Genomic DNA, 15,181 nt, shown 5'->3' with positions numbered 1-15,181 from the left:
CAATGGCCGAGGTGAATATTTCACTACCAGCAGATTTCACTGAGGGAATAGTAGAAAAAGACTCTCTCTGCTTTTATATATCTAGCCAAAAGTGTTCCTGCTTTGTCCCCTGACTCAAAGTATGACTGTCTTGCCCTGAATAACCAAAACTCCACTTTCCGCGACAAAATAGTATTATAGCTGTATTTCAATCGAGTCAATTCTCTGAGGCCATCGGATGACAAACGGCGCTTCAGCTCTGCTTCGGCATTTTTAATATTTCCTTCCAACTCCACGAGTTCTCGTGCTTTGGATTTTTTGATGAATGAGGCATACTGTATGATCCGACCCCTAAGAACTGCCTTAAGTGCCTCCCAAGCCACGCCCACAGTGGAGATTTCAGCCTTTAGCATTTGTTGGAAATCAGGATTTTGCAAAAGGGACACATTAAGGCGCCAACTATATGATTTCTTTTTCTCTGTATGTGGCAACACCTCAACTCACCAGGGTATGATCTGAGACTAAGATGTTTCCAATTGAGCAATCAACAACAGATGAAATGAGGGACTTCGATATAAAAAAAAATCTATTCTAGAATAAATTTTATGGACTGATGAAAAAAAATTTATAGTCTCTACCAGATAAGTTCAAAAGTCTCCAACTATCTGTAAGACCAAGATTTTTACACATCCTGTGAAGCGTCAATGTTGCTCTAGGGGGCTTACACACTTTATCTTCACTGTGATCAAGGACCGAGTCCATCAAAAGATTAAAGTCTCCTCCCAATATTATATCATGAGGGGTGCCAGCGGTTTGCAACATCACTTCAAGAGCTATAAATAAAACCCTGATCATCAGCGTTAGGCGCATTAAATATTAGCCAGAATCAACCTTTGCCCTTGAATTTCAGCTAAAACAATAATGACTCTTCCTAATTTATCTTTAATTTGTTTGAGAAATTTGAATTGTAAATGTTTATTTACCAATTTAATGACTCCCTTGCTCTTACTTGTGCCAACACTAAAGAAAACATGCCCACCCCATATCTTCCCAAATTTTTCAGCTTCCTGCAGGAAAAGATGCGTTTCTAGAAACACTATATCATATTTCTTACGTTTAAGAAAAGAAATAACCTCCCTTCTTTTTACGGTGTGCCCCAACCCATTCACATTCCATGTGGAGAGAGATAGTACACTCATATTAACAACTGACATATTGATATAATAAAAATAAATAAACTGTGTGTCAAAAACAAAATTATACAGACCACATTCCTCATTAGTGAAACAAACAAACTCCGAACCCCCCCCGAATTCACAAATCAAACTCCAGCCGCTAGACGGAGCCAACGCAAAAAGAAACCAAAATGTCACCCAGCTTCCTCAAGAGTAAGTACAGCGAGTCAACCCACTCACATGAGAAACACCAAATGGTTTACTCATCCATCGATTCAGTAAAAGACATTGCCTGATTGGGACATGTAAAGACCGTCCTTCGTTTCTATTCTCAGTTTGGCCGGAAACATCAGAGCAAATGTGATCTTTCGCCGATGTAAGAGTTTCTTACATTCCTTGAACCGATCGCGTTTCTCTCTTGTCGAACTCGCAAAGTCCGGGAACAAGAAAATATGATGGTTCTTCCAAAAAAGCTTTCCTTTGCTCCTCGCCTGGTGCAACATGAGATCTCAGAAATTTGGCCAGAATCGATCGGGGCCTATTTCCCTCAGCAGATCTGTGAGCTGGGACTCTGTGAGCCTGCTCGACTTCCAGCTTGTGGCAAGTTATGTCGAGCAGACTCGGGAAGGACTCGTCTAGGAATTTCACCATATCTCTGCTCTCCTCATGCTCAGGAATTCTGACGTTATTCCTGCGGCTTCTATTTTCAAGATCTTCAAGCTTTTCAAGAACACGTTCCAAATCAACTTTGGTTGCAGGTGGATTAGTGGATAATTCCCTCTCTGATGACTCCAAATAATCGATTCGTTTCTCAGCATCCGACACTCTTGTAACTAACTCAGAGAATTTTATTTCCAGCACCGTAATCGATCGACGTATTACAGTGAGATCCTCCAAGTCAGCAAGAACCTTCGTCATAATCACCGATATGTTGGACAACTGACGCTGGATCCCCTCTCCAGCCGCGCCATCCAAATTGAGTCCCTGGTCTGTAGGCCTGTCGGGGCTTTCATCCTGAACACGTAAGTGTCTTTTAATGTCTCCAGAGCCCGATGATTTTGACTTCTTTGCCATGTTTTACCTCAAAGAGCAAATGTGTAACTGGGTGTATCGAGTTTCACCAGATTATAACATAAGAATAATAAAAAATTTAGCAAAGTGCTCAGAGCTCGTCGTTCACACGTCTGCTTCTTGCATGGCGTCACGTGACCCCCAATAACCTTTATTTTCCACAGAAATCCATTGGTATAAATATTTACTTATTACATAATTGTTATTGTAATGTTATTGTTGCTAAAGCTGCAAAAACACAAAATATTATTCAAATAAGTAGATAAGAGATCAGGAACATCATGAGCTGGCTTTAATGTAGCAGTCAGAAGTCATTTAAATATGTAACACAAAATTCATGGCAAAAAGATTAAAATATATATTTAGTAAGTAAAATCATTTTATTTCAGACGGATGGTATGACAAAGTGGCTAGAGTAGCTCTGTGGCGCGTCAGCAATAGAACAGGGCATTCGTTTACTGTCGGAAACTTCCTGTGTAGACAGCTTCATTGATTATAATTAGGTCTGCAACTAACAATTATTTTGATAATCGAATAATTGAACGATTATTAGAATGATTATTCGGCAATTATTGCAACGATTAATCATTAGCACTTAACCGATTATTCAGCTTGTGCCCCAAATTAAAAGGTTGTATTAAACATGCTTACTAACAATAAAGAGGACAACATCATCTTTTAAAAATACCTCTAAATGACATTCACTGAATTAAAGGGAAAAAACTTTTTATTAAGTTTAATTAAGTAAAGAAATTCACTGCAAAAAATCCTATTGTTATCTAGTGTTTTTGTCTTGTTTTCCATTTAAAATTGTCTAAAAATCCTTAAGATACATTTACTTGAGAAGCAACATATAAGATATTTAGACTTGCTTTAATAGAATGTCTCTTAAATATAAGTGTATCTCTTTAAAATGTGGTGTGGTAAGAGTAGTTGTTTGACATTTATTTTCCTTGTTTCTTCCCCTCTCGTCCAGCATTCTGAGCCCCAGAGGTCTTGGGGGAAGAGGTTACCATAGGGAGGGGCAACTCTTGAGAAGACACAGCCGTCACTTTCTGCAGGAGGGCTTCTCAAGCTCCCACTTCAGATCTGTTGTGATATTCTCTCCGTTCCAAAGGCCATCATCTCTAGTTGTAGTTTGCAAGAAGCTTGTCCCCATCTACTTCCAAATTGCCTCGGTGTAAGTTGAAAAGCAGGATCTGTCATCAGGTGTCTGGTGATATGAGGCTTCGTGTAGAGAGACAAGCGCATATTGGCCTCATTAGCGCCATGGCCTCTGACAGGGCTCCTGCTGTGCTCGGAGTGAAGGGTCTTAGTAAAAAGACTTCAAATTCTTTGGCAAATGATGGAGATAATCTCATATCTGTGAACTATGGCTTGCCTGAGAGAGAATCCCATCAGACTCAACTCCATGACCTATTTAGTCCTTTGGAGAGGGACCAGGAAAACTCACCGGGCATAAATCGCAGAACATGGAAGTCTTTGGACATTAGGTCTAAGAGTTTGGATTGCTTGGAAGAGACCTACAGGTCCAAAAGCTGCCACTGCGGTTCTGCAAGACACAGGACTGAAGGATTGTATGTTTGCCAGCTCTGTGGGTTTTGTGATCCAGAGGAAAGCGAAGAAGGCTGCCAGGAGAATAGCTTCTCTGCTAGATGCTGGGGAATGATGCCCCAGCAGAGGAAAGCCATGAGGAAAACAGTGGAGTTTTCTTCTGACGTGACTTGCCTCACTGGAGAGCAGCCAACATTGAGTGGCTCAGATGGTGTTCTGTGCCAGATGGAACTTGTTATGGGCCAGAAAATGGAAGAGAGCCTGCAACCCTGTGGGCTGGATTTGAGGAGAAGCAGCCTGCCAGTATCTTCTCCACAAAGGCCCCAATGCACCAATGGCTGTGGTTCTGCCGTTGATATCCAGATGCACGACAGGATGGATCTTAGGTGCGCACTGTGCCTTACAAATGGCTTCGACAGTCTGGAAAGGCTTAACAGGAAAACCAAACCCAAGTGCTCTCTGGACAGGTGCTTAAAGAGGTCTTCACCTTTCAGGATTTCCGCAAGTCAGGACTGTAGTGACAGTGATGGTACCGTATCCGACAGCGAGTTTGTACGTAACAAGGAGCGCTCTACTCTCCTAGTCAGGAGGTACCTCAAGAACAACCAGAAGATCAAGAAGACTGTATGCACAGGCACTAGAGCCATAATGAAGACTCTACCTTCCGGTCACATCTCTGAGAGAGTCTGGGAGACTGCTTGTGGGAAAACATGCCACCTCGGTGAGAGGCGCACACACAAGGCCAGAGGATACAGCAGAGCGCTTCAGGCCATCCAGCTGCAAGTTTCCAGGGCGCTTCTCACCTACCCAGGGATCAGATTTGCAGAGGTAAGGTCATTTTATCTTCTCACTAAAGCTCTGCATGGTGTGAATGCTTCCTTTTATGAGTCAGTGGTTATTCAAGTGTTTTGTTCAAGACCGATGAATGTGCCGCTCTCACAGTTGGTGCCACAGTTTCTGTGCAGAATGTTTTTGATTTGGCTTATGTTTTGAAATAAGCCTGAGACTGAAATTTTTCAAGTGTTTATTTTATCATTGAATAGTGAAAAAATAATTACACATGATCCCGGCATTCTTATCTTGATTATTGGGTGCTGAGTCTTAATTTGTGTTTTACTTTAAAAAAAATTTCTTCAGAAAATGTAAACATGTTGTTTTACTGTGCAACTTCTAACATTTCTTTCGTGTCTCATTTCCTACTTAGAGTTGAAAGAAAAGCTCATTGTCTGGGATAGGTTTTTATTTTATGTTAAAGTTTATGGCGTTTTGATTGTTGTACATGAGTCTTGTCCTTAACTAAAATGGAAACAGTTTTCTAAAATTGAAAGTAGTTACTAAAACAGTTTTACTGCTCTGTAAATGTGCAAAATGATTGACTGACACAAAATTACTTTATGAGAATGACTTAAACTATGCCATGAAATCCTTTAATACAAGGTGTGATTTCCATTTCCATATCCATATACACTCACTGAGCACTTTATTAGGAACATCTGTACACCTACTTATTTATGCGATTATCTAATCAGCCAATCGTGTGGTAGCAGTGCAGTGCATAAAATCACGCAAATACACGCAAATTAGCAGCTTCAGTTAATGTTCACATCAACCATCAGAATGGGGAAAAAATTTGATCTCCGTAATTTTGACCGTGGCATGATTGTTGGTGCCAGACGGGCTGGTTTGTGTATTCCTGTAACTGCTGATCTCCTTTTCACGCTTTTTTTCATGCACAACAGTCTCTAGAGTTTAGTCAATGGTGCCAAAAACAAAAAACATCCAGTGAGCGGCAGTTCTGCGGACGGAAACGCCTTGTTGATGAGTGAGGTCAACGGAGAATGGCCAGACTAGTTTGAGCTGACAGAAAGGCTACGGTAACTCAGATAACCACACTGTACAGTTGTTGTGAGCAGAATAGCATCTCAGAATGCACAACTCGTCAAACTTTGAGGCGGATGGGCTACAACAGCAGAAGACCATTTTGGGCACTTTGTTAGGACCATAGTGTTCCTGATAAAGTGCTAAGTGAGTGTATTCATTCAGCAGATGCTTTTATCCAAAGTGACAAACAAATTAGAGAAAAAAAAAAAGCTATTTCTTGGACAGGAGCCAACCATATAAACAGTGCTTCAATGCGAAATTTAAAGAGTAGACCAGAGTAATGCAGTTTTTAAATGGTAATTTGGTAAATTTCAATGGTAATTTAAATGGTTCAAGTCTGCTTGACAAATGGAAAAAAAAAAAAGGTCAACCCTCAAATTTACCTGGTACAGTTAAGCTTGTGGTTGTTCTGACAGATGATTTAGTAGAGGATGCTGTCTGTTTCAACAGAACTTTCAGCAGATCTATTATGGAGCTTATTACAGAGCTCCAGACTAATTGATTGTGACAATTATTTAAAATCTAGTCGTCACTGGTGACAGTCGGGTTGTGTGCGTTCATATGCGGTTTCGTCAGATATCATCTTGTGAGTTACTGAATACATCTTTAGAGCATGCACCAGTGTGTCTTGCGACGCTTTTCACCTGTTCTGTTGTGATGATGAGCTCGCTGCACCGCACACAACAACAAACCCAGCGCGAGAGAGTCGTGAACAAATGACTATTGAACCGGGTCTTTTTCATGAATCACCCAAAAAGAACTGAGGGTGTGAACTCAGGAGTTCAGGTTAGCAGTTTGAATCAGATTCACTTTCTCAGCGAATCAGCCGTCAGTGAGCTCACAACTTGGAGCACAGACATTTCAAAATAAGAGTCCCATGTGTATTTTGGGCTTCTTTATAATTAAAAGTCCCGTATTGTGTACCACTTTATTTTCTTCTGGTAATTATTGATTGTGATTGGAGTACCACAATAAACTGCATCTGGGATTTCATTCAATTTGCACTCTTGTAGTCTCTGTGTCTGGGCCATCCGGTAACTGTAAAGAAAGACTAAGGCAATATTTTAAAACAAAATATATATATACATATATATATATATATATATATATATATATATATATATATATATATATACACACACACACATACATACACACATATAGCTTTTGACACTTAGGACAATTGAGGGACTTGTACACAACTATTACATAAGGTGCAAACATTCATTGATGCTCAAGAAGACAACACACTACTATATGCATACTATACTTTATGTAATTATCTGTATTGTAGATTCTGAAGAGCAGTACTAAAGAAAAAAAATCTTTTATCTCTTATATTTGTATAAATTGTGAAAGGGGTGTGAACATTTATGAGACAAAAGGGAATGCAAACTTATCTTCTCAACATACATTGATCAGCCACATCATTAAAACCACCTGCCTAATATTGTGTAGGTCCCATCATGCCGCCAAAGCAGCGCCAACCTGCATCTCAGAGTAGCATTCTGAGATGATATTCTTCTCACTACAAATGTACAGTGCGGTTATCTGAGTTACTGTATACTTTGTCAGTTCAAACCAGTCTGGCCATTCTCTGTTGACCTCTCTCATCAAAAAGGCATTTCAGTCCACAGAACTGCCGCTCACTGGATGTTTGTTTTTGTCACCATTCTGAGTAAATTCTAGAGACTGTTGAGTGTGAAAATCCCAGGAGATCAGCAGTTGCATAAATACTCAAACCAGCCCGTCTGACACCAGTAATCATCAGTATTTCTGTAACTGCTGATCTTCTGGGATTTTCACGCACAACGGTCTCTAGAATTTACTCCGAAAGGTGTCAAAAATAAAAAAAACATCCAGTGAGCGGCAGTTCTGTGGACGGAAATGCCTTGTTGGTGAGAGAGGTCAACAGAGAATGGCCAGACTGGTTTGAACTGACAAAGTTTACAGTAACTCAGATAACCGCACTGTACATTTGTAGTGAGAAGAATATCTTCTCAGAATGCTTCTCTGAGATGTTGGTTGGTGCTGTTTTGGCGGTATGAGGGACACCTACACAATATTAGGCAGGTGGTTTTAATGTTGTGGCTGATTGGTGTATATATACTGTTTATTAAACCTCTGATAAATGGGTTATCAGCTGTCTTCCTTTTCTTCAGCTTTCTAACTTGTTTCTGAACAGCAATCTAAATGGAGCAAATCTGTGATTTGGTGACTAAAAACAGTCATTTGGCTCCATAATGTTTCAGTTTAGGAGCCAGTTACTCCTAAATCATTTCTTAAGCCTGGAGCCCTGTATTATGTCACTGAGCCAAAACAGACATTTTACTAGTGCTCTTGTAAAAGCACTGCTTGTTGTGTTAAGAGTCGTTCCAGCACTTTTTTGAGTTTTCTACTGCTGGCTTGGACAGTGGAACTCTCTGTTTCAGAGTGTACAGTGGTTCTTGCGGGACTAGTTTAAGACATAAAGATGTTATTGCCCCTTTGAGGCACTAAACTGATGCCTACTTCACCTTTTCATTCATTCCTTATGGGTGAGAAATGAGTCTATTCAGTGGCTGACTCTATGTATGTATATATAAATATATTGCTAGGAAGAGTAGTCATTGCTACACTCGAGACCAAACATTTTGGTCTTCACATTTGTCTGCCTTTCCACTAATTTGTTATTTGGGCTTTGTTTTATGCTGGGTGTATTCTTGCTGCGAGTACCCCAGTTCTGTTTCATTGTTGGAATAAGGAAGGGTTAAAAGAGTGGATGTAAAGAATGAACCTGCCTCTGTTCTGTTGATTCAATACTGTTGCATCAGGAGTCTCTTAAGAACTGAAGTATATTATAGAAGGTGCATACACATCCCTGAGAGCTTATGCTGGTTACATGGAGCACGCCCTTTTGTTCCCTTACAATTCAGTTCACTTGACATTGTGTCAGTAAGCTTACGTTAAGGGGAGTGTCCTTCTACATGACCTAGTTGAAACCCTACTACAATAATGGCACTTCTAAGATTGGCTATTGTGTTTAAGCCCCGCCCTTTTAGACATGACGCTGTCTGTTATAAAAGCTGGCGCACAAACAGTATTCCTCAGAATTTTCTTCTTCAAGACAGCGATTCCACTCTTGTCTAAGAAGCCCTCTACATTCATCGCCATCTAAATACACGAGCCAGTGGACAAAATCTTCGCAAGCTTAGAAAACTCTCCGCGCCCCTGCAGTGTTCTGGCGGACTTTCTACACCTTGCCATTGACGCTTAGTTGGTGAACAAGTCCTCGCTTCGGTGACACACCTACTCCATGCAGTGCTTCGGCCTGAGTATCCTTTATTGCTATTTCTATATTGTGTGTGTGTATATATATATATATATATATATATAATATGCAGCTTTGGAAAAAAAATTAGACCACTGCAAAATTATCAGTTTCTATGGATTTACTATTTATAGGTATGTGTTTGAGTAAAATGAACATTTTTGTTTTATTCTATAAAGTACTGATAACATTTCTCCCAAATTCCAAATAAAGATATTGTCATTTAGAGCATTTATTTGAAGAAAATGACAACTGGTCAAAATGACAAAGTTGCAGTGTTTTCAGACCTCGAATAATGCAAATAAAACAAGTTAATATTAATTTTAAACAACACAATACTTAAGTTTTAACTTGAAGAGATCAGAAATCAATATTTGGTGGAATAACCCTGATTTTCAATCACAGCTTTCATGCATCTTGGCATGGTCTCTACCAATCTTTCACATTGCTGTTAGGCGACTTTATGCAACTCCTGGCGTAAAAATTCAAGCTGCTCGGCTTTGTTTGATGGCTTGTGGCCATCTATCTTCCTCTTGATCACATTCCAGAGGTTTTCAATGAGGCTCAGGTCTGGAGATTTGGCTGGCCATGACAGGGTCTTGATCCAGTGGGCCTCCATCTACCCTATGAAGTGGAATTCAGAGCTCGCTGTTCCTTCCAGACCTGACCCAAAGAAGGCTCGATTGGAGAGAGACAATGCTGGTCCCCTTTTCCCCACTGCTGTTTGTCGGGAAAGGAATATTGTTATTCAAAATATTGCTTCTGTGTCTCACATTCAAATAAAGAATGCAAAAAAGAGTCCAGTGCTCGTTGCGCATTATATCATTATACAGTGAACAAACCAAATCAGCCTCTGTCCCGTTATGCGGACACGTGGCGAGCCCTTACGGCCCTTTCCGACTGGGTGCTAAAAACGATCGAACATGGTTGTACAATCCAATTTGCACGCCAGCTGCCCCTTTTCGATGGTGTTCTGTTTTCCACGGTTCCGTCTGAAGGCATGCTGGTGTTACGAGCAGAAATACACAATCTTCTCGCAAAGAATGCGATAGAGTTTGTTCCAGATTGTCAAGCCCACAAAGGATTTTACAGCCGTTATTTTCTTGTCCCAAAGAAAGACGGTGGGCTTCGGCAAATTTTAGATCTTGAGACATTTGAATTGCGCACATGCAAAGCGCCCGTTCAAAATGATTACTCGGAAACTGATTTTGTTGCACGTATGCCCACGTGATTGGTTTGCGTTGACAGATCAGAAAGACACGTACTTTTATGTTCAAATTGTACCACATCACAGGGTGTTTTTGAGATTCGCGTTCGAGGGAACCTTTTATCAATTCAAAGTCCTGCCCTTTTGGATTGTCCCTGGCTCCTCGCACGATCACGAAGTGCATCGATGCGGTACTCACCCCTCTGAAACTGAGTGGCTTGCTCATTTTGAACTATCTCGATGATTGGCTATTACTGGCCCAGTCGGAGGTACAGATTTTGCTGTTTCTGAAGGAAATTGGTAATTTAACCAAAGTGGAATTCAACTGATCACAAAGTATAGTCAGAAAAAAGTAATTTTTGATCAAATCTTGACAGGCCCCATTTCTAGCAGCCATCACTCCAACACCTTATCCTTGAGTAATCATGCTAAATTGCTAATTTGGTACTAGAAAATCACTTGCCATTATATCAAACACAGTTGAAAGCTATTTGGTTCGTTTAATGAAGCTTAACATTGTCTTTTTGTTTGTTTTTGAGTTGCCACAGTATGCAATAGACTGGCATGTCTTAAGGTCAATATTAGGTCAAAAATGGCAAAAAAGAAACCGCTTTCTCTAGATTTTTCTTAATCGCAATTAACACATTTACTGTTAATACAACATAAACAGGGCAGAACCTTTGTCATTTGTCTGCCTGGAGTCATTACACTGACACACACACACACACACACACACACACACACACACACCAGAGCCCTTACTCCAAGGTGAGCCTACAAGCTTAGCATAAAATAGCATAACGCGGCTGTTACACTCTCTCCTTTCCTTTGATAGAGTCGCTTATGTCGTTATCTCAGTAAATAAAAGAATCTCTTCACACACACACACAACAGCGCTTCCGTGATGTTTTTTGACCCCATGTGGAGTTCAAAGTGTCGCTGACGCTCTGATGTGAATCATGAATGCAGCTTCATGATTGATGTAAGAAAGTGGATAGCCACTGTCTACCAGCAGATTAATATTGTGGAGGATGAGATGTATGTATAGTATAAAATGTCAACATTTTCAAAACCTGCGATTAATCGTGATTAAAAAATGTAATCGACTGACAGCATTCAAAATTATATATTATAAATTCTGAATCTGTGTACTAATTACCATTGTCCCATGTCTGCCAAACATGTTGAGTGGTCCAAACATCTTCTACATTTTAATTGTTTTCTAATACATCTCAAGAAGAGCATGCTATGGATTAAACTGTGTTAGCTTTCATTCCCAAATGAACATGTATAACATCAGCAAGGATACCTACATTTGCTCTAAGGTAAATTAAAGCTAATAACTTAATGTTAATTGATTCATGTATTGATTGAGGTCTTAATAAAGGCGATAGTAAATAGAGTTCACAGCATCATAGTGAGTGTGTTATGAGATGTTATGAGCAGTTCTGTTCACTTGCACTTATGTTATCAGGTGTGTAATCACCATCAAATACATTTTTGTTTTCTCTTTTTTTTAAGTGACTGATAATCGTTTGCTTCGATTCTGATCTGTCTCCACAGTTTTCAATCAAATTACTGTGTAATTTAAAGGAATAGTTCACCCAAAAATGAAAATTCTCTCATTATTCACTTACCCTGATGCCATCCCAGATGTGTATGACTGTCTTTCTTCAGCAGAACACAAATGAAGAATTTAGAAGAAGATAGAGCTCTGTCAGGTCCTTATAATGGATGTGCATGGGTGCCAGCACTTTGACAGTCCAAAAGTTATATTTAGGCAGCAAAAAAGTAATCCATACGACTCCAGTCAATCTTTGAATGTCTTCTGAAGTGAATCGATAGGCTTATGTAGGAAACAAGTCTATAATTAAAACGTCTTTTGTCAATGTCTGTGTGAACAACGGTAACCAAGTGGGGTGGAGCTTAGTGAAGGATCAGTTACTTCATAAAAATGTGGTCTTTTTTCTCATATTGAGTGTTTTTTCTCAAAAAAGGCTCAATTACATAACATTTACTCAATTACCTTCAAATTTAGCCTCTTGTTTATAATAGATTATTTGTGCAGTCTGCATTTCACACACACTTGTCTTGTGTGTTGCCTTTTTATTTTTTATTTTATTTTATTTTTTTATGTAGTGTTCTGTAACTCACAGAGACAGAAATATGAGCTATCATCTGAAGGTTTTAGATCCAGTCACTGTCTTTCAGCGGAGATGCTCCCATAATTTTTGTGGTCTGGGCGTGACCCAAATGCTGTGCTTGGATGTGTTTTCCCACACAGATTGAACTAATCCGCCTTCATGTAATGCATGAGGGTGGTGACATTTCTTTATTGATTTTATATGTTAGTTTTTAGTTTTTCATTTACTATACTGCAATATAATAACTCTGGTCAACAGACGGCAAGCACGCAATTCATAAAGTATCTCATGGCATATTTACCTGTCCGTCTGGACTTTAAATGAAATGACAAATTGACTCCTAATTAAAGATGCTTCTTCTAATGTGCTCTTAAGCTTTTACTGGTGTTTGCACATCCCCTCAGATGCTGACACTCAGAGAAAACAGCTTCCCACTCAGCAGTGTGTTTTAAAGGCAAACCCTTACAAGGCATCCAAAAGGCATCTGCTAACAGTCTGTATTGTAATTACAACAGCTGTAGGGAGGAAGAGCAGAGTTGAAACTCTTGACCTCCCCCAGACTTCGGCGCTGGGTTTTGTTGTCTCATTGGACACCACAGATGAGATTGCGAGGAGGGGACATTAACAACAGTGCTGTCTGTGATTTATACAACATCCATGTGATGTTCAGACAAAAACATTTTTTTTTTCCACTTGAAAGGATAGTTCATCTCAAAATGAAATTAACTTTCCTTCATGTCATTCCAAATCTGTTTTACTTTCTTCCATGGAGCACAAAATAAGATATTCAAAGAATCTCTGAACTGCTCATTAGGGATGTTCAATACCACTTATTCTTGTTTTTATCCTATACCAAATACTATCGAGGCCAGTATCGCTGATACCGATACTTTTTGGATATTTCGATAATTACAATATCAATATTTTTATCTGAAGATCGATACTTTTGATACAACATTAGTATTGGAAGTAGTGACCATGTTTACATACACTTAAGAAAATGGTTCATTCCAGGTTTTTTTTTTTTTTTTTTTTTTTTTCAGAAAGTGTCATGAAATGAGCCTGAGTTTCTCCTGGAGAACACAGCTTATTAACGCATAACCGGCATTCTTACATGTTTTTGAGGAGTGTGCATGTACGTGAACAGAACGGATAACAAACGTCATAGGATGGAGCCCCATTGTGTGCAAAAGAGCACTCGAGATATTACTGCTAAACTTCTTTTTGTGTAACTTTTAAAAATATGATATGCGTCTGTGTTGGGTCAGTGGAGGGTTTATCAAAAGAGAGAAAGTGTTGAAAATGGAATTTGTCCTACAGCCCTTTGTAGTATTAAAGGAAATGAGCCTAATAGCTGTTGCCTGCCATACCACAGGAAGATAAACACTGTGTGGAGGAGAGAACTGCCTTGTGATTTGCTTATTAGCACCTGATAGGCTGCACAGCAGGGCCAGAGAAGTAAAGGGCCAAAGAAGTAAAGACTAATGACTGCACTCATAAGAGTTCTGTCAGTGACCCCGAGAGAAACTGAGGAAAAAAATGTTAGAAGGTAACAGTATGGTCTGCAGTGTGCTTACATTTAAAGGAATATTCCTGGTTCCAAGTTAAGCTCAATCAACAGCATTTGTGGCATAATGTTGATTACTACAAAAAGTAATTTCAACTTATCTCTTTAAAACAAAAATCAAGGTTGCAGTGAGGCACTTACAATGGAAGTGAATGGGGCCAGTTTTTGGTAGCACTTTATTTTACAGTACTGTTCTACATTTACATACTATAGTTAAAGTGGTGGTGGTGGCATAGTGGGCACAGAACCAGTAAGCGGAAGGTTTCCGGTTCAATCCTCACAGACACCACCATTGCGTCCTTGAGCAAGGCGCTTAACTCCAGGCCGCTCTGGGAGGATTGTCCCTGTAATAAGTGCACTGAAAGTCACTTTGGATAAAAGCATCTGCCAAATGCATAAATATAAAATGTACTATATAATTACAACTATAGTAATTACTATGTACTAACCTTAACCCATATTAAGTACATGTACTTCAAATCAAATCAAATCACTTTATTGTCACACAGCCATATACACAAGTGCAATGGTGTGTGAAATTCTTGGGTGCAGTTCCAATCAACATAGCAGTCGTGACAGTGATGAGACATATACCAATTTACAATAAACATCAAATTAACACAGCACAATTTAAACATCTGATATACACATAATTACACTCAACAATATACAAATAATAACGTACAGTATACAATACGCACTATATGGATACACGTTATTCAATAAAAAAAAATAAAAAAAATATATAAAAAAGTATATATAGTATATATATAGAATGTACAGTACTGCCCTACAAAGGCAAAAGACCTTAACTCGCTAGAGTGTGGAACTGAGAAAAATGACTTGAAAGTTTTTTTAGTTGTCCAGCCAAATTTATTACAGGTAGGACACTGAAAATCTGGCAATTAGATGTTTTGGTAATGAAATTTATCTACATAAAAAAATCTTGAGCTCAAACTTTACTTTTGACCCCTATTTTGAAGTTACTGTACTCTCCTTTGTATTGTCTGCAAAAAGTGAGAATTCACACCAAGGCAAAAGGCAGTAACTTCCACATTATCAATATTTTGTTGCTGATCACTATTTACAAAATCATTATAGTAACACCTGTATAAAATCTAGTGATCATGGCATTTATTTTGGATGATTTACAATTACTTATAGCCATGCACTTATTGCTATCCTGTGCTTTGGTTGTATTCTGATGGCATTTTTAATACATTAGACATGACACATACCTCCATAGCGGTAAAGAATATCTTCAATTGGTGTGCAGCAAAACTAACAGGTTGA

General features: G+C 39.1%; 1 protein-coding gene across 1 annotated transcript in view; it reads left to right on the top strand.

Annotated features, from left to right (window-relative positions):
- The window catches only part of LOC127423120 (1-phosphatidylinositol 4,5-bisphosphate phosphodiesterase epsilon-1-like), a 171,673-nt gene that overhangs the window by 10,454 nt on the left and 146,038 nt on the right, over nt 1-15,181 (top strand). Inside the window, exons 2-3 of the mRNA XM_051667192.1 lie at nt 2,013-2,176; nt 3,202-4,607. Of these exons, the coding sequence (XP_051523152.1) occupies nt 3,447-4,607 (1,161 nt within the window). The 5' untranslated portion in view covers nt 2,013-2,176; nt 3,202-3,446. The remainder of the gene's footprint in view (nt 1-2,012; nt 2,177-3,201; nt 4,608-15,181) is intronic.

The sequence above is a fragment of the Myxocyprinus asiaticus genome, chromosome 32 (genome assembly GCF_019703515.2).
Source record: "Myxocyprinus asiaticus isolate MX2 ecotype Aquarium Trade chromosome 32, UBuf_Myxa_2, whole genome shotgun sequence".
NCBI classification, from domain to species: domain Eukaryota; kingdom Metazoa; phylum Chordata; class Actinopteri; order Cypriniformes; family Catostomidae; genus Myxocyprinus; species Myxocyprinus asiaticus.
Note: the sequence above shows the minus strand (reverse complement) of the source record. Positions and strands in the feature narration are given on the sequence as shown.